General features: G+C 41.6%; 1 protein-coding gene across 6 annotated transcripts in view; it reads left to right on the forward strand.

Annotated features, from left to right (window-relative positions):
- Positions 1–20,021, forward strand: part of SULF1 (sulfatase 1) — a 129,589-nt gene that overhangs the window by 65,231 nt on the left and 44,337 nt on the right. For all 6 annotated transcript variants that reach the window (XM_067290537.1, XM_067290539.1, XM_067290538.1 and 3 more), the window contains 3 exons: positions 1,584–1,823; positions 15,840–15,991; positions 17,999–18,168. In XM_067290537.1, the coding sequence (XP_067146638.1) occupies positions 1,584–1,823; positions 15,840–15,991; positions 17,999–18,168 (562 nt within the window). The remainder of the gene's footprint in view (positions 1–1,583; positions 1,824–15,839; positions 15,992–17,998; positions 18,169–20,021) is intronic.

Consider the following 20,021-nt stretch of genomic DNA (forward strand, 5'->3'; position numbering starts at 1 on the left):
AAAGACAGAGATATTGGTACTGAAGCAGGAAACACTGAGGAACTAAATGCCTCTTCCGTTTCCTATCAAGTGATTTTGATGCAAAAGATATCACATTCAGCACAGACTCATTAGCCCAAAAACAGAACAGAGCATGCTTAACTTTAACTAAGAGTATAATTTGTAAGTTTTTAATGCTTACACCTATCCTTGAAACTTCTTGGCAATTTTTTGGTTTTACAGCCATATTTTTCATGGTTTTGAAACTTCTTTTTAATTTATCTGCTCTCTTTTCAAGTGACCCAAACAAAACCACCAAGAAAAATTCTTATTGCATCAATGAAATTAAATTTAAACAAACTGCTGTCAACTGTGCAAAATGAATTGTAAAACCAAAGAAAAAAAGAAAGCAGGATTCCAGAAACTTCTTTTTACAGTCAAAATTGTACAAGTATTTGAATTCACAGATTTGTTTTCTGAGTGCATACTCACATGTCCATAGTTTACATTCACCCTTCAGTCGCTTCTCTGGATAACAGAAGAACAAAATTTGGCAGCTGTCAGCAAGTATTGACAGACCCTATCAGGATCTGCTGAGTCTTTATGCAATCAGAAATCTACAGCCCCTATGTGTCTTACCTTTTTGTCCGTAAAGATGTCTTAAAGGATGCAAAAAAATACCTTTGTTCTTTAAACTGAATCAATGCTTAGGTGAAATGCGAGAGGTTCTTGAGAAGGGTGCCAAATTTTGGCAATATTTTTGCATACAGATTCATCCCCCAAAGCTGATTCTGAACACAGTGCTTTAGTATTGGAGCCAGACATGCTAATCCTGTGTCCAGAGAAACTTTCCTCTAGAAAGATCATTATGGAATTTTGTCTTTCTCTCTCTCTTATTTTTTCTTTTTCTTTTTTTTCAAGACTCTCTCTTGGCCTCAGATAAGTATATACTTACATCACTGCTTACTTCTTGCTTGCAAATCTAATGTGGAAACCTAATATGCTGCTAATTACTATAAGAGATTATGTATCGCTGGAAAGCAATGCTTTTAAAAATCTTTATAAATAGTCCACCTGTGAGAAGTTCCAGCATCAATGGAGATCAACTTACATAATTTAGGGTTACTCACATGAGTAAAGAACTGTAAGAATTCATCTGTCAGAGATGGAGTAAATATTAAAGATTATTATCTGATAAAAGAGAAGGAATTGTAACGGACTTCATTAGGAATCTCAGAATGTTACATATTTTACTGGCACATTGACTAATGATGCAGTTTGTATAATATATTATTTTTCTACACAGTGTTTGAAGAGCTACTGACCTATAAAATTGATACAGCTCTAAAGCTTTAACATTGTATTTCTAGACTAGCTTTGAAGCCTGAGAAAAAAGAACTCAGTTTTTCTGGAATCCTGAAAAGAAATTTTGGCAATATAATACAGAAAGTTTACTTTTTTTCCTAAAATTACCTAAGCAAAAGAGTAGTTCAGACTGATGTCTGAGGAGAAGCTAAACACTGATACTTTTAACAGCATAACAGCAGCCAATATATTACAACTATTTTTTGCAGTACGGGGGTGATCAGTTCCTCTTATTGCAGGATCCTTGCAAGTGATGAATAAGACCAGACGGATTATGGAGAATGGAGGGGCCTCTTTTATCAATGCATTTGTAACCACCCCGATGTGCTGTCCGTCACGTTCCTCCATGCTGACCGGGAAGTACGTGCACAACCACAACGTATACACCAACAACGAAAACTGCTCATCTGCCTCGTGGCAGGCTACTCACGAACCACGTACCTTTGCTGTGTATCTCAATAACACTGGGTACAGAACAGGTAGGAGACAAATCAACAGCAGTTCTTTGTTTAAGACAAAGATGATGGATATTCAGTAATGGGTCTTGAATCTCTGCCTAAAATGAAGGGACTGTCATCTCAGATTGTGATTACAGAGCAGAGGTTTAGTGGTTCAGTGCAGGAGGGCAGTACTGCCTGCTGCTCCAGATCTACAGCTGACGGACACGAAAGGAAACTCACTTGTAACGGAGCGGCATATTTTCATGCTTGGATGTCCCAGGTGGGAAATAAACTGCCGGGCAGTTACACCTAGTGAGAAAGAGGTGCATTTTCATGGCATTGTGGGTCTGAACTGGCAGTCCCAGCTGTGATTATGGTCAGTATTATGGCCTGTTTGTGGACATTTGCTAACAGTTATGGGAAAAGATGTCAGGGCCAGGCTGGAGACTGGTGCCAAAGACCTCACAGGAGTGAAGTGCCTGTCATGGGAATGAAACAAGGTGCATGCTATAATTTAAACTTTGCCATGGGGCGATATTTCATTTGCATTTTCTGAGAATGAATAGAAACATGCCTTTAAGAAGGATTGTTCTGCTGAGCACCAGTAAGATCTGATCTTTTTCTTGTAAATTCCTGGTGGTTTTCCGTAGTCAGGAGATCCCTTTCCTGTCTACAAAGAACTCTTCTTATTCCTCTCGTCTGTGCTTCAGCTCAATGTAAAACCTGATTCATTTATGCATCACCTATCTCTTAAAATTCAATCTGTAGACACATTAGGCTCCAGCCTGACTCCCCCTCCTTAAGGTACAGGAGTTGTGCAAGGTCATCAGGGTGCAATTTGTTCAGAAACGTCATTTGGCTACAAAGACTCTCCTTTACAGGACCAACGAGGCACAGATCTCGGTGCCAACTGCGTACCTTACAATGTAATTGGCAGCAAAGAAATTTGTCTCTATCAATGGCTTAGGCACAAGAACACATTGCTTTCAAAACATATAGCAGTTGAATGTCTCCATGCTGTCTGCTTATCCTAATTCTCTTAATGCTGCTATATGCAATGCCTTAAATCTATCTGCCTGTTCACCATCTTTTCTTTACCACTCAGACAACTCACTCTTTTTCCTTCTGTCTCTGCATCTGTAGTTATGGAGAGCTTCTGCATCCTGTTTAAAAAACAAAACCAAACAAATATTTACTCTCTTTGGTCCTGATGTTGACACTGTCACATGCACTAAATAGTACTTCAGTCTCTATTAAGCTGATTTCATGGCTAGTAAAGGTGCTGAAGTTCCTCTAAAATATAAGCTTCATTTCTTGGCTTATGTCTCAGAAATCCTTTCTACTTGTTTGATGAGTGCTTCATGTGGGACCCTTTCTTGTTCTTAAAAAATATAGTATCTTACTGACTTATAATCTAACACTTGTGCAACTGAATGCCTCCTGTGTAAACTAGACAGCTGTGATGGACTTTGTTGTCACTAGCCCTCTGCCCTTCTGGGAGTAAACACTGCTTTGGATATATTTTCTGCTCTGCCATATATTATGAAGGCACATGGAGTTGTCTACTAAATGCGGACTTGGCCCTATTAAATGGCAAAGAAAAAGAGTACAAAGAAAAGGGAAATGAAAAATCACTTTTCAAAGGCAGGCTGAGGGATCATTAGTCCTAAAACTATCAGGGTAGTTGAGTTTCAGTAAAGAGCAGGAAGGAGAAAAAGGAAATGGAAACAAATGAAAATCCTTGTATGAAACTCCATTTCTGCTAAAAGTACATTGTTTAACCCTATAATAATATGGTCCTAAAGAATTTATCCATTTATTCTTTGTAAGATAAGCCTACCTTCCAATTATCCCACAATTACTTTTTGAAGTGGCAGCTTAATTACCACCAGAGCTTATAATACATTTTCCAAGGACATTGTTTCCTCATTAAAAGGTCATCAGAAGTCCACTAAACAACTAATAATCTGCATTTCACAGCTAGAAGGTTTAGTAAAATTTAATGACTCAAAGAATACCTGGAAGTGGTGGAGGGGGAACTGGGAAGAGAGGGTGGCTACGTGCTACATGGGCTAGTTGTGACTCTGTGCTGATGTTGTGGACAGAATAGGTACCTCTTCTTATGGTGCTTGTTTTACCCTGTGAATTTTTATAGGTTTTGAAAGGAAATCAATATCCTCTTCAATGTGAAACTATGGCATAGAAAGAAAAAGTGAGTGACCCAAGGCCTCTCAACAGCTTGGTGGCAGTCCTGATAAGGGACTAGTCCAGAGAGCCCCAGTCCAATATACTAGTCGAGACCCATGTGCAATGCCTTGAACCTGATTCTCTGTTCTAAATGAGGAGGATTTAACTCTCACTTTTTGCATAGGGCCAAATTATTATATAAGCCAGTGGAAATAAGGCGGGGGGAGAGAGAGATGTTTATATAAGGTCCTTAATTCTGTTGACTCCAGATAGTTTCCAACATCTATAAAGTATCTGCTGTCTAAACCTGCTGCAGTCTTAACTAAATCCTCTATTCTGCAATTGATCACATGTGGGCAGACTGCTTACGAGGAGGGTCCTGCTAAAGCCACTAGGACTCCAAGCAAGCACAGCAGACCATTTAAAGAGAGGCCTGAAATGTGCTGTAATAAACTGCAGTCATAATTAGAGCCCACTGGGAAAACCTGACAAAAAACAGAATGTTTTCTTTCTGTTCTACTCTTAAGTGAACTACAGGAGATGTTGCATTTCATGGAAACATCCCTTTTTTTTAAAGTAATATGCCAGTGCTAAATCATAGGCCGGAACTGTGCTGGGTGGGAAGGGGCAGATAACATTCAGAAACAACACAACACAACACTGCCAAACCAAAATCACTTTTGATTCTAATTCAAAAAAAAAAAAATAAAAAAAGCCCTCCAAAAAACCAAGGCAATTAAGGATGTTGCAGTGTTTACAGTTTCGTTTATTCATAAGCTCTAAGCTAATGCAGCAGTGAGTCAACTGCACAGACTCCTGATTTTGAAAGTCCACAAAATTGGGACTATTAAACTAGGATTTGAAGATTTCCAACTAACAGTAGGAAATACCAAGGGAAGATACACAAAATAGGTAAAAAGAGAAAACAAACCAACTCTGGAGAGCTTCAGGGAGATGAGACATTTGTTTTCATCACATAGGCTCCGTCCGCTCATGTTGGGAGGGGAGAGGGACAATCTGTAATTATTTTAAAATTTTGTGGAAATTATGAGAAAAGCTTGAGAGGTTTTCTTTCACCTTGTGGTTTCTAATGTCAGTAGACATCCCTTCAGCTACTTAGATTTGAATATTTTATTCATATGATTATTAGATGCAGGAGTTAGGGGTTTTGCCTAGTGCTTTCCAATGTATTGGTTGGTTATTTGCTGTTCTTTCAATACTCCCTGTAGCGCTGTTGTTGTTTTTTCAACCTTCTCCTTTCTGTCCCAGCCCTTCAATACGTAGTCTTGCCTCTCAGATCTGCCCTTCGGTATTGTCAGTTCCCACTGACACTCACCTACACAAATCCCAATGGAAAATCCAGGAGTAAACTACATGAACCTTGGCTTCCCCAATAGGAAAGGGGAATTGTGCTACATCTTAATAACTGAGCAGTAAATTAGCATTTTTTTACTATTTTAGAAGAGATGGTCATGGCAGCAGCATAGCCAATATACAGCAAACATAAATGTAACAACCATTTTATTGTTAAATAGCATGTTGCACTTCCTATGCTATAGTACTTTATATTTTTACCAGCTGAAGTTTTATCCCTTTGCATATGTGACCAGAAATGTAAGTCTAAAATTCGCACCCTGACTTAACATGGACATGCATTCAGAGCCCTCTCTGCTTAATGCTACTTTATAAAATAATTACCTTCTAATCCTCACTCTTTTTAGCCCTTCACAGGCAGGGGACCTGTGGAAAAGAGAACAGGAGTCTGCTATGGCTCAGCAGCCATTGACAGACTTGCAGGACATGACAAAGTTAGGACCAGATTCTCCCATTGTGGAATGCCACTTGAAAAAACAAAGATCACCAAATTCCAATTTATCCAATATTTGCTTAGATTTTTTTTATTGTTCTTTGGGAAGACATATTTCGCAATATTTTATTCCTTGCTCAGAAGGATCAATCAGTTAGAATAACATCAGAATTCTTGCAAAGCTGATGTCATTCTCAGTCTTTCATGGGGCAGAAATGACAAAAATATCAACATGGAGCAACATGAATATTAATTTATAAATACTAGCTTTTGTAAAACTCAAAACTCAAGAAGTGACTGGACTTCTAGTTGTCACTATGTGGCATGTTTTGACATTGGTCACAGACTTCTGTGTGGTGATAAACAGAGCCGGTTACTTGCTGGACATCTAGCTAATAACAGTTCACGCTGGCTTCTGATGCATGCTGGTTGACATCTGTCAGTTATGGGTATTTTTCTTAGCATAATGAACAAAGAACTAATAACATGACAAGATCACAAGAGGCAAGAGACTGAAAGCTAAGCAGTTTGGGGAAGGAGTATTTAAATTGTACACCACTCCTTTTTGACACATTTGAACCAGCTAATCTTTCATAAAGAGTGCAGAAACTACCCCTTTTGAAGGTGTAATTAGACAATACATCTCCTCTGCAGGCAAAGCCTCCAGTGTTTCCTGTTCACAGCCTTACAGTAAAGTTCACTGCCAGCACACACTATTTTTAATCTGGATCATTTCAGTGACCTGATTTGTAGCCTGCCTCACACTCCATTGCAAAACTGAGAGGGTGGCAGAATATGATATAGGGGTGGGAATGAGTAGGCAGGGAGTGAGTCCTGTTTTTCAGAATATTTCTAAAGTAAAAATAAATAAAGAGGGAACCCCAGGCTTTCAAGTTCTTTCTTTATCAATATAAAAGAGGGGCACCAAACAATTTAACTTATAAAAAAATTAAATAATTCCAAAATATGCCTGTACACCTCACTTTTCAGAGTAAAATTGCGCTTTCAGCCAAATTGAGAAATGTATAAATAAGAATGAAATATGCTGAATTCAAATATGCTATATTCAGTATATGAATAGTCCAGAAAAAAGTGAAATATGAAAGAGGTAAAAGGCTAAAAAGGATAAGGAGAGGGATTTTCTAGCTCTATGGTATTGTTTGAAGTTAAACTTTTTTTTGGATTCTATCCAGAACCTCATTAAAAACCACAGCATGTTTGTCTACTTATGCTTAAAACAGAATTCTGTGCTTTTAAATATTGCACAGAAAACCTTACACTAAAAGAATATTATTAAGGTTACACATTCAAGCACTCCACTTAGGAAAATCTGGGTAGAACATTGCCTGTGAAACTATTTCATCCCTCTTCTTCTTCTTCTGGCCTAATGATTGTCTTTCACTACATGATCACAAATCACTTTCCTGGGAGTAAAATTTCCTAAATTTAAAAAGAGGAGGATAGACCCATTCTATCAAATGGCATAACATTAGCATCCACGCAGGTCAGCAGAAAGGATGGGGGTCTCAGACCTCCTCTATAAAACCCTACTACTTTCTAATTCTAATTCTAATTCTAATTCCTGCCTCTAAGGAGGCAGGAGACCTGCATGGATGAGCAAGGAGCTCCTGGCAAAACTCAACCAGAAGAAGGAAGTATACAGAAAGTGGAAAGGGGGACAGGCCACTTGGGAGGAATATAGGAATGTTGTCAGAGTATGCAGGGATGCGACGAGGAAGGCTAAGGCCCGTTTGGAATTAAATCTGGCTAGAGATGTCAAGGACAACAAGAAGGGCTTCTTCAAATACATCAGCAGCAAGAGGAAGACTAGGGAAAACGTGGGCCCTTTGCTGAATGGGGTGGGTGCCCTGGTGACGAAGGATGCAGAGAAGGCAGAGTTACTGAATGCCTTCTTTGCTTCAGTCTTTACTGCTCAGGCCAGCCCTCAGGAGCCCCAGACCCTGGAGGCAAGAGAGAAAGTCTGGAGAGAGGAAGACTTTCCCTTGGTGGAGGAGGAGTGGGTTAGAGATCATTTAAGCAAACTTGACACCCACAAATCCATGGGCCCTGATGGGATGCACCCACGAGTGCTGAGGGAGCTGGCGGACGTTATTGCTAAGCCACTCTCCATCATCTTTGAAAGGTCATGGAGAACAGGAGAGGTGCCCGAGGACTGGAAGAAAGCCAATGTCACCCCAGTCTTTAAAAAGGGCAAGAAGGAGGACCCAGGGAACTACAGGCCAGTCAGCCTCACCTCCATCCCTGGAAAGGTGATGGAGCAGCTCATCCTGGAAGCCATCTCCACGCATGTGGAGGAAAAGAAGGTGATCAGGAGTAGTCAGCATGGCTTCACCAAGGGGAAATCATGCCTAACCAATCTGATAGCCTTCTATGATGGAATGACTGGCTGGGTAGATGAGGGGAGAGCAGTGGATGTTGTCTACCTAGACTTCAGCAAGGCTTTTGACACTGTCTCCCATAACATCCTCATAGATAAGCTCAGGAAGTGTGGGTTAGATGAGTGGACAGTGAGGTGGATTGAGAACTGGCTGAATGGCAGAGCTCAGAGAGTTGTGCTCAGTGGCACAGAGTCTAGTTGGAGGCCTGTAGCTAGCGGTGTCCCCCAGGGGTCAGTACTGGGTCCAGTCTTGTTCAACTTCTTCGTCAATGACCTGGATGAAGGCACAGAGTGCACCCTCAGCAAGTTTGCTGACGATACAAAACTGGGAGGAGTGGCCGATACGCCAGAGGGCTGTGCTGCCATTCAAAGAGACTTGGACAGGCTGGAGAGGTGGGCAGAGAGGAACCTCATGAAATTCAACAAAGGGAAGTGCAGGGTCCTGCACCTGGGGAGGAATAACCCCATGCACCAGGACAGGTTGGGGGCTGACCTGCTGGAAAGCAGCTCTGCTGAGAAGGACCTGGGAGTGCTGGTGGACACCAAGTTAAGTATGAGGCAGCAATGTGCCCTTGTGGCCAAGAAGGCCAATGGTATCCTGGGCTGCATCAGAAAGAGTGTTGCCAGCAGGTCGAGGGAAGTGATTCTCCCCCTCTACTCAGCCCTGGTGAGGCCACATCTGGAGTACTGCGTCCAGTTCTGGGCTCCCCAGTACAAGAGGGATGTGGCACTACTGGAGCAAGTCCAGCGAAGGGCCACAAAGATGATTAGGGGACTGGAGCATCTCTCTTATGAGGAAAGGCTGAGAGAGCTTGGCCTGTTTAGCTTGGAGAAGAGAAGGCTGAGAGGGGATCTTATCAATGTGTATAAGTATCTGAAGGGAGGGTGTCGAGAGGATGGGGCCAGACTCTTTTCAGTGGTGCCGAGCGACAGGACGCGAGGCAATGGGCACAAACTGAAACACAGACACTTCCATCTTAACATGAGGAAAAACTTTTTCACTGTGAGGGTGACAGAGCACTGGAACAGGTTGCCCCGAGAGGTGGTGGAGTCTCCTTCTCTGGAGATATTCAAAAGCCGCCTGGATGCAATCCTGTGCAATGTGCTCTAGGTGACCCTGCTTGAGCAGGGGGGTTGGACTAGATGATCTCCAGAGGTCCCTTCCAACCTCAGTGATTCTGTGATTCTGTGATTCTGTGATTCTGTGAATTCAGTAACCAACCAGAGCACTTGATTGTTTATTGCTTGTATCTAGGAAGGAGTTTGTTTATCAGCTATGTTTTCAGCTGTTTGCTGAAAGGAAGGTACTAATGAGAGCCAGGAGCCCTTTCCAGGCACTGTTTTGTCCTTACCACTGTCCAAAAGTGTCTTTTCTTCTGCACGTCTGGCTCCTTTCATCCTACACCATCAGGAGGAGCACTCTCCACTCCTCAGTTTTCTCATCCCAGTTTTCTTGCCCTGCAGGACCTTGTCTCAGCCTCTGCTATGAGCCTCGTCCCCAGTCTGTCTGCCGTCAAGCCATTCCCACCCTCCTTCGCAGCCCACAGCCTGTCAGTCCTGACGGCCACATCCTGTTCCCACAGGTTACCATCAGCAATCTCCTTTCCCAGCCTGCTCAGCAGATCTGTTTTGCCCACCCCTTGTCTGGTCCATCACCTTCTTTCCCCTTTCTGTACTCTGTCGATCCGTCCCTTGGTCGACATTTCCCACCCGGGGCGCCCAGGCCAATGATGCTTTCATCCCTCTCTCTCCTCTCGCGAGTCCCTGCCAGTCCCTTATCCAGCCACCTCATCCCCTCCGCATTGCCATCAGCCTTCCCCCATGTACTAACACACCCACAGGTGGAGTAAAGGGGTCATCGGCAAAGGGAATCAAGAGCCCTGTGTGCCCAGATCTCCAGCACATGCAAACTGCAGGGTTTTTTCAAAACTGAGCAGAATTTGGACAGGTTTTCACAAGGATAATAAAAGATGCCTCCTTGACAGAGAGTCCGTCATGTCTTTGACAGATTTCATGCTCTCTTTGCAAAGCATGGGAGCACTTTCAAATGAAAGCTTACATATTTTTTTTCAGACTCTAAACATAATTTTTTTTCCATTACCATGGTTCTCAAAGATGGCTACTGTTAGGGCTAAGAAGTTTCAAAAATTCCGCCTGAGGCAGACATCCAGTGTGGAAAATTTCAGTCCAAGTTTGAGAGAGTTATAAGCAACTGAAAATAGGGTCTTATAATGAGAAGTGTCAGACAACATCAGTAATGGAAAGTGCTACCAGCCTGGCCTATAATACAAGCTTTGTTAAAGGCATCACCCAGGCTAATGATTGGTGTATCAAGTTATAGGCTAATGCCTTTTGCAACTGCTGAGTTATAAAATCTTTAATGTTCTTTTTGGTTACAATGATAACACTGACAGCAACTGGGAAAGACCCACAAAACTGTAGAAAAAAGTAGAAAACCTGAGGTTTTCTACTGTGGTTAAGTTACAAGACTGGGAACTAAGAAATCTAAATACTATTCTTGGCAATGCCAGAGATTTCCTTTGCGATTTTAGCTAGCTGAAGGTTAATCTCTTGGTGCCTCAGTTTCCTCGCTGTTTTTTTGGGACAGTGCTTATTTAATTTCCCAAGGAGTGCTAGAATACTAGACTGACTATTTGCAGTTTAATGAAGTGATACCCTAATGCTTTGTAATCTTTCAACAGAAGGGAAAAATCAAGCTTCCCAGTTTTGAGTCTATCACTTGCATAATGGGAAGAAAGCAAGGAGAAATTTACTGGAATAATCCCAGAGTTGCAGTTTTGTTGGACTCTGTCCCCAAAAGCACTGAATCACTGTGTGTCGGCACTGAAATGTCATATAAACAGTGCTTTGCAACTCCTGTAAATGGTTTCCTGATTTTGTTAAAGGAAGTGGGCTGCCTACTTCAAGCTCTTGTCTGGGTCACAGTGACTAAACCTCATTGCAGCATGCCTTTTTAAAGGTTTGGTTTTGTTTTAAATCAGAAACATTCCCATAAGCTTTAACAAACAACTGGGGTATAGAACATAATATACGTCCTTTGACCCATGGCAGTGTAGAGATGCCTCTCTAGTGGATGTAGCACAGTTCACCTGTATGCTGATCCACTAATGCTGAGCGCAAGGGACCTGCTCTATTATGCAACACAGTAAAAGTTAGTCAGAAATGCTTGTAGTACGTGCTGGTAAAAGTGTGCTGGGAATGGCAAGAAGTCGAATCACATTAAGTTATAAAAATCCTGCCTTCAAACTCCATGGATAACCTGGGTTAAATTCTCCTTGTCTTGCACCATGTGCAGCTCCCTGGATCTCTCAGTCCAGTTCAGGACTCATTAGCTAATTGCTAAAGGGAAAATAGCAACCTGTATTAAGGAATCTATTTATATTAGATACCAGACATGTATATTCTGCAGTCACTCCTGAGACGCATAGATGTCTGTATAACTGTTCACCATGCCATGTGCTGTTGTTTGCACAAACTTAATTGAACATACACAGACTGCAATTACTCTGATATACTAAGCTACTCTACATCTGATTAAAAAATAACAATGCGTCCTGGGAACAGTTAGCAAAAGTGCCAAAATGCAGATAAAAACTGTCTTATTAACATGCAAAAATCGGCATTTATCTTTTCTGTTATCCCTGTGGGGGCCATTACACACAATAATGAAAAGATGTCCCTTGAAATGGCATAGCTTTTTAATGAGGCTTTTACCCACTGAGTCATAATCTCTGTTTTATTAATTACAAACAGAAGTGGCTTCCTAAGCCCCATAACAGCTGAGTGCAAGTGGCTTCTAAAGTCACTTGTATACTGCCAGGGGCTATATCTCAGTCAGTCAGTGCTGACACTTGGGCAATTCAGCAAGTGTCAAACTACAGCCAAGTTAAGGATGTGGGTTGACTCTATAAGCATGCAAGTATGCAAGGGTCCAGGGAGAACATTTGCACGTTGCGGTGTCAGTTCCTGGGCAGTTCTGTGATATATACCATATTACTTTAATTATTTACAATCCTTTGGCTAACAAAAAACATACAGAAGACACATAGTGCCGACTTGCTGACTGGGATTTTGCCCCGTGGGTACTACCGTGCTTTCCTTTTACTCTAGCACTTGTCTTCACACAGAGTGTGAAGAAGCAGACACTAACTGCTGGCACAGTGCTCCATCTCTGACTCACTTGCCCTATCCCATAGTCAGTGCTCAGAAAATGCTGTGGTGAACTCCTGTGTTTTAGTAAAAACCTGTCTTTTTCCTTCATGTGTCTAATTACTCATATCCTCCTGAGCTTTTGACCAATAAACCACCTTTGGTTAAAGCAATTTGGCAAATGTGATCCATTATCAAGACTACTGCTGCTTCTACCAGGATTCGGGGGTTTACCGTACCTTTGACATGGGAACGGCTTTAATCCACAACAGGGTGAAACATCTATTTCTGCAAACCGTCACTCAAGGAGCTGCTTAAAACTTGACAGCTCTGAGATTATATTTATGATAAAATACTAAATCATGCCAGCACAAAGGTGAATGGTTCAGGCTGTCAATCCAAATTCTAATAACACAGCAAAATATGGGGCTTGGGGGGCCAAGGGGGAGCTAAGAAAACATTATTAAAGTTGCAAAATTAAATAATCTACAGCAAGGAAATTCCAGAATGATTTGGCCCCCACCAGCTCCAAGCCTCCCTTTCCTTTTTTTAAATTCAGCTTATCTCTTTCTGTCCCTCTGCTCCAGGTCTTTTCATCTCTGCATTTTATGCTGGAGGCTTTCTCTCAGGTAATGCCAGAATATTAACAGAGAAGCAGGATACAGAGAGGCTGATTGCTCTTTGTTTTATTGCCAAAACTGAAATTGTAAGGACTTTGTCAGGCCCATAAAATAACACCCTATGGTGGCATTAAACTGAGAAGCTTTAGCAAGTCTTTCCTGAGCATCTGTGTACTGCAGTTTTTCAGAGGTTTACAGCTTGGCCATTTTGGGATAGATTTACACAGCCACCTCTGTTATTTACAGAGGCACTACATCAAAACCCAGAGACACTAGAGCTTCTTATAGAGAAGCTTGCCAATGATTTTTAAAATGGGCAAACCCATTTATTTTTCCCTAGCCTTTTTCTTGGAAATTGCTGAACTGTTTGGCTAAAATGTTCCATACAGCAAAATTCAGCCTGAGTCAGATACTCAGCATGGAAACTATCATCACTAATGCTTTAAGTTTGGCAAAACTATAAATAACAGAGTTCAGGTCTCAGTATTAGTCAATTATAATTATAGGTGGGGCTATCAAACCAGTCTACATGATAAATTGCCATAACTTCTATTTTAGAGCTTGCGATTCTCTGATCATTGTGGGTGGCAGGTTGGCATTCAAGTCCTTTACAGGAGCACATGGAGGTTTCCCAAGGTCACGCAGTAGTTACTGGTGGAGCTGGTATGGCCTTCAGGAGACCCGACATCAGATCTCCCCTACAGCCACAGGACAGTCCTATATTTGCTTGGCTCAGCAATGCTTTCTCTCTCTTGGTCACATTACTCTCCCATACTTCTCTTCACCGTTGTCTCTCTTTGACTTCCTTCCCTTCCCTTTCTACGGCTTCTCTTACCACAGTATTTCAGCCTTTACTCTTACACTTTCCTTGCATATCTGATACCCTGAGAGTTTCTCATGCTTTGGCTGGCTTACAGAGGTGAGATACGGTTTCCTCTCCATAAGGCAACAGTGCTGGGCACACATTCCCTCCCCACAGTCACCCTCTTCACCTCAAGCTTCTTGACTTCCACTTGGCATCAGGAGAAAAGAGGAGAGCGACCAAGTTGCTTTCTGAATAGCTGTGGGAGGAGGAGCTGAAAGTCTTGCCTAGTGTCTGTAGAACTTGTTTATAAGTCACATTTCACGTGGTGTAGAAAAGTAACATTTTATATGACTGTAACCTCTGGTTAGTGACAGTTGGCAGTTAGATGACTGGGTTGCGCTGTATTTATGTTGCCTCAAGCAAGTTTAAACTATGAACATTTTGATTTTTCCACCAGTTTTCCCAGGAAGGAGTTCACCATACCCACATCAGTCAGATCTGAATTATTTTAGCCCTTCCACAAATGTGCTTTTTTGGTTAGATAGAATGTGTCTAGGTTGAATGTGAGGTTTTCCAAAGTGACATCATTTCCGAGTGGGAAACAAGTAAGGTTGTTTGACGTGGGTCTCGAAACACAGCGGAGGCAGGGAGGCTGGCTAGGATGCAGAGGAGCCCTCTCTGCAGGAAGTTTTGGCTGGGGGAGTGGAGGCTGGCAGCAAGGGCAGGGGCCGGGCACTGCAGGAGGTGCAGGTGGGCCAGGCAGGTGCTCTGCAGGGGAGCTCTGTCCCTGCAAAGGGATCTTCCTGTTGTTTGCTCCTCTCCTGTGGTGTCTCATTTTGCCAATACAGGGAATGCCTTCGTTCTGACTGCTTGGGACATAGGTGACAAAAGTGCTGGCACTGGTGACTCTCCAGGGACTTGAACACCTCAAAAAACAAAAAATGCAAACAGTGAGGTTACTCAGACACCCAAGTGTCCAGCATTGCCAGGTCTGAGCCAGAGCTAAGAAGACCCTAATAACCCAAGTTGTAGACCCAGGCAAGTGTTTTGTCACCACATCTCCCGGTGTCCAAGTAGTGGAAATGCAGCCCAGAGACATCCAGACTGACTTTATTACCCAGGCCAAACCTATACATAAGCAACTAAACAGCTTTCATAGCCCAGCTGGCTCTAGAAGCAATACAGCTGCATTTGCGGCGTTAATCCACTCTTCCAAAGCCAGTTGGCCAGCTTTTGGTGTCTGTGTGTCTCTGGCATGAGTAATTCACAACTCCCAGAGAGTTGGGAGTTTACTGTATTGTGGGATTAGTTATTCTCTTTCTACTTCCTTCCAGAAGAAGTGGCAAGAGCACTTGCAAACACTCTTAGGCCTGATGGCAAACTCTGAAAATTTCAGTCTGAATGAGTTCTGATTTGTCGCTTGGAGCTAATGTAAAAATACATTTCTTTTCGTAGACCAAAGAGAGGTAGTTTACCTGCAAGTCTTGGTTCTTCTTTAGCTTTGCCTTAGAGAAGCCGTGGTAACAGAGCAGGGCAGGGATTCCATCCTTATCTTCCCAAAGGGAGCCCAGCAGGACAGAGATGCAGAGTTCCCAGGCCTGTTATCAGACCAGGAAATGTAGCCATGTTGTCAAGCCCAAACTTCCAAAAGTTAGAAGCCAAGCTCCGAGACATCATAGGACTTGCTTAAAACCACAAGAGGTTTTCCTCAGACATTTCCTCTGGGGATGGAGTTTTTATTCCATTGTCAAGTGGAAACTTGTGGAAACAGAAGGAGCATACTCATTCTAAAGAAAAAATGAAAAATCTCATGTGAGCATTTGACTCCAAAAGCTGCAGATTAAGTAAAAATCTTAAAGTCATGAAGGCTTTTAATTCTAATAAAAACTCTGGAAATCATCTATGTTAATAGATATAAAAAAAACTTCTTTGCTAAAGCAGCTCCAGCTCATTCTAACACATACTCTTATCTTCATTCATGCATGCTTTTTACTCAAACTAAAGGACTCAGATTGCAAAGCCTCATGTGTGTGTGTTCTTCTTTTTTTTTTTTTTTTTACCTTCACAGCTTTTTTTGGGAAATACCTCAATGAATACAATGGCAGCTACATCCCTCCTGGGTGGAGAGAGTGGGTTGGATTAGTGAAGAACTCCCGCTTCTATAATTACACCATTTCTCGCAATGGTAACAAAGAGAAGCATGGATTTGATTATGCAAAGGTATTTTCCAGACACATAAATGCTGCATCATTAATCCATATGAAAATCACTTTCAGATAATTAATTAACCAGACAATTAATTAATTAATTAACCAGCTACAACCAAGAAATTGAGTTGTCACTTTCTCTTCGGGGCTTTTCAGATCAATTTCTGTGTAAAAATTTTAACTGTGTAACAGAAAAAAGTTCCCAAGGGTTCTTTAATGCAGTCTATTGTTTCTTCCCTCCCTTTCTCTCTCTACTAGAAAGTGTTGGTTCCAAGGAAGCAGCAAATAATAAATAAAGGCCCTTCTTGAAAATAACTGGGTGCCTTGTACTACTGAACGTTAGCTGAGCGTTGTCAGTTATTACCCACATAAGAAACCTTAGTTAGTTAATGTTGTTTTCCATTATACAGTGCAAAAAAAATGTGTGTCTGTGGTGTCAGACTCCGGATATGACTATGAGAATAGATAAGTGCAAGAACATGGCCGTTGGAAAACTTCAGAGCTTGTTTGTGCTCCTGACAAAGTTTGGAAAGTATGCCAAGGTGACCTGCCCACTGCCATGAAGTTTCTCAGAAATGCAGATCGCAGACTTTCCAGCCTGCAAAAAGCAATCTGGAATTTCCTCAGAATGTAGCTCACAGAAGATGATACAGATGTTGCAGCTGTGGTTTCTGACCCATGTAATGAGATTTTATTGGAAGCTCACAATGCCTGTTTCTGATTTCCCCACCCATAGAAATTACATGATACTGATTACATATTTATATAGAGTAAAAAAAAAAAAAAGAAAAGAAAACATATTGGTTAGTTATACATTCCTTACACACCCTGCGTATGTAGCAAGAGTAAACAAGGAAGTAGGAGGGGAAGGGATGCTTTGGGAGAGCAGTCATCCAGACTGCTGGATTGCATTTGAACAGGCCACAAAACCAGAAATTATCAGAATCCCAGTGCCTCGAGACTGTTACCTCTTCTGCAAACCCAAAGGTCGCTCACTGCCTCTTCAGCTTCATTGCAGAGATTTTAACAGCCAGGGCTACGGTGTTTGCTCCAAGGGCAGCACGGGAGAGGGGAAGGGGAAAGGAGGGGGCAGGGGAGCAAGAAGGTCACAGCTGGCCGGCTTGTCCCAGCACTGCCATGTGACACAGACCTTGTCCCTCAGGCTCTGCTTTTGCAGCTGTTTGGGGCCTTGAATCCACAACATATGATTAGTCATGCCTGGAAGTGCTTGAAATTACAAACACCGTCTCAGCACTTTCTCAATGAAGCTCACACCAGACCTCCAGGCCAACAGTGAATGCTCCAAGGTGGCAGGTGGTTTAATTTAGGTTTTCATCTTTTTTTCTTAGTTCTATTTCCTCCCTTCCCCTTGTAGGCTTCCATTTGCCACCTTGGCTGTGGGTTAAGCCAGTTTATTAGCAAGTCACAACCTTAATCTCAGCAGCTGCCCTGTTTAAAGTTGTACAATTAAAAGAACAGAGCCTGCAGGAATTCAACTGCTCCCTGCATTTATGGTTGCAATTTCTCTGATAAAGATTTTTGTAATATGTTGAGTGTTGTAGATTTCACCCAGTTTGTACCTATGTAAGAGTATATTTGGAACAAAGAGCACACAATAAGCGGAAATGGAAAGCTATCATAAGTGTGAATGATTTTTTGCAGTTAGGAGGCATTACTCTGTGAAAGTGTTTTATCAATGAAATTTAAGAAGTGTACCTGTGTCAGTACAATCTGTCATTTCAACTGTTACTTAGCATTATACTGTAAATTCTGGCAATTGTATTTATTTAATGCGATCTGTTGTATCTGACTTGCAAAATACCGTCTCATTTTATGTGGTATTGCCTTCTTAAGAAAGTAATTACTGCTCAGTCTTCCCTGTGCTCTTTAGAATCATACGTCTCTTTGATGGTATATTGCTTTAACGAAGACTTGAAAATAAGGTAATAACATGATAGTTATGTGATCTAATTAATAATGCACTTTGTAACTTTTGTTTTGTGTTAAATGTATGTTATAGGACTACTTCACAGACCTAATCACTAATGAGAGCATTAATTACTTCAGAACGTCTAAGAGGATATATCCCCATAGGCCCATAATGATGGTCATCAGCCACGCTGCTCCCCACGGCCCGGAGGATTCTGCACCGCAGTTTTCCGAGCTCTATCCCAATGCTTCACAGCATATGTAAGTGAAAACCATGCACTGCCAAAACAGCTCCTTATATTTGCTTTTTGTGAGGTATTTGTTTATGAAAAGGTTACAGGAACAGAGAATTCAAATATAAGAAACCCATACTGAATGGTGAATTTTGGCTTGTATATTTTGCTGTGCTTGTTCCTTTTGGAAAGGAGAATGACAGCCTTGACCATTATTAAAACAGAGAGAAGCTCTTTTTCTCCTGGGAAGTCGAGGGAGATTAAAAGGTCAGTATTTGGCTTTGTAAAGGCAGCTTCTTACAATACCCTGAAAATATGTAGATACAGGTCGGGATCTGTTGGAAAGATATTACTTCTGTCATGTTCCTCTAAGACATATGTTTCCTGGGCTCTAAGTAAGCAAATGCACCGAGAGTAAAAACAACTTTTTGTAGCTTTTGAGTGCACCAGATTTGTTTACAGACTAGATACTGGCAGATTCCCAAAGAGCCTATCAATCTGCATTTTTAAATAACATGCTTAATCTTTGCTGGTTATTATAGTGCTATAATAAAAAACTTGTTATTTTGTCTGTAAAACTGAGGCCAACTTCAGGTAAAAAGTAGACAATAGTCCTGGATTCTACATCTTGCTCTATGCCTTGGATGCTCTGTGTCCTTTTCCTCATAGGGAGGTGTTAGGGAAACTTCCCACTGCCCATCCGTCTATCATGGGTATGTGGACCAGTCTTCCCATTCATGATTTAACAATGCCTTTGTGCCTCCTAACACATAGAAAAAACTTAATGAAAATATATTAGCTGGATTCTACTTTAATTTCCCCCCTAAAAATAAGGAGAAATCAGCTCCATCACGCTGTGGAAAAGCTCTGTGGTCTACAAATTGCATTTTGGACACACTGCACTTGCTCACACTCGAGTACGTTATTTGTAGTCATATTAACTAGCTTAAAATTGCAAGGCGTAGCAGTTATCATGCATAAACTGATCACTAGTTGGGGCCAGAAAGAAATTTGCTATATACGGTACATGGTTAAATATCTGTTAGTCTATAATTTTTTTGTCCTGCTATTGACTGGTACTTTCAACATATGCTGCTTTCCCTGACCTTATATTGTTAACTATGTCTTTCTTATCGTATGTTCTCTACGTTCCCACATTCCCGAGATGCTAGACTTTGCAACTAATGCAAACCAGTCATCAGTGTTTCCTAGTTATTAGGTATTTGGAGTAATTCCTACCTGTATACAGAAGTGATGGGATTGTTACTTTAGCCTGTAAATATTTGCTTGAATAGCAAACTGGTTCTTGCATAATCATCCTGAAGAATTAAAATTGCCTTATTTTGTCCAAGGTAAAGTTAGATAGACTTAACATAAAAACTGCCATTCTGGGCTGTATGAAGATCTTGCTAATTCAGTACCCTGAGTAATGAGCTCCAGTAGGAAGCAGCAGGGAATGCTTAAGAAAAAGTCAAGAGATGTTCCTTTTGCCTGCTCTTCCAGCTTCTGGAAATCATTGGTTTAGGTGAAGCAGCTAGGCCGTTGCGTCCCATTTTCTTTTGGTCGGTGTGATTTCTTTTTGAAGTCTCTTGGCCCTTGGCAGCCACATCGCCCTGTGGCAACGAGTTCCACTGTTTCAGTCTGTGCTGTGTGCTCAAAGCACTGCCTTTTCTTTAAACCTGTGGCTTGCTTGTATCACTGGGTATTCCCTCCTTCCTGTTCTGTGAGAAATAAGGAATAGTTACTACATCGAATTTAATAGACCTCTCCCATATCTTCTTTCAGTCACCTCTTTTTGTAGCAAGAGAGTTTTAATCTATTAGCTCTCGTTCTAGTCAACAGATTGCTCGCCATTTAATGGGACAGATTGTCTAGCCTTGG

The sequence above is a fragment of the Apteryx mantelli genome, chromosome 2 (genome assembly GCF_036417845.1).
Source record: "Apteryx mantelli isolate bAptMan1 chromosome 2, bAptMan1.hap1, whole genome shotgun sequence".
Lineage (NCBI taxonomy): Eukaryota > Metazoa > Chordata > Aves > Apterygiformes > Apterygidae > Apteryx > Apteryx mantelli.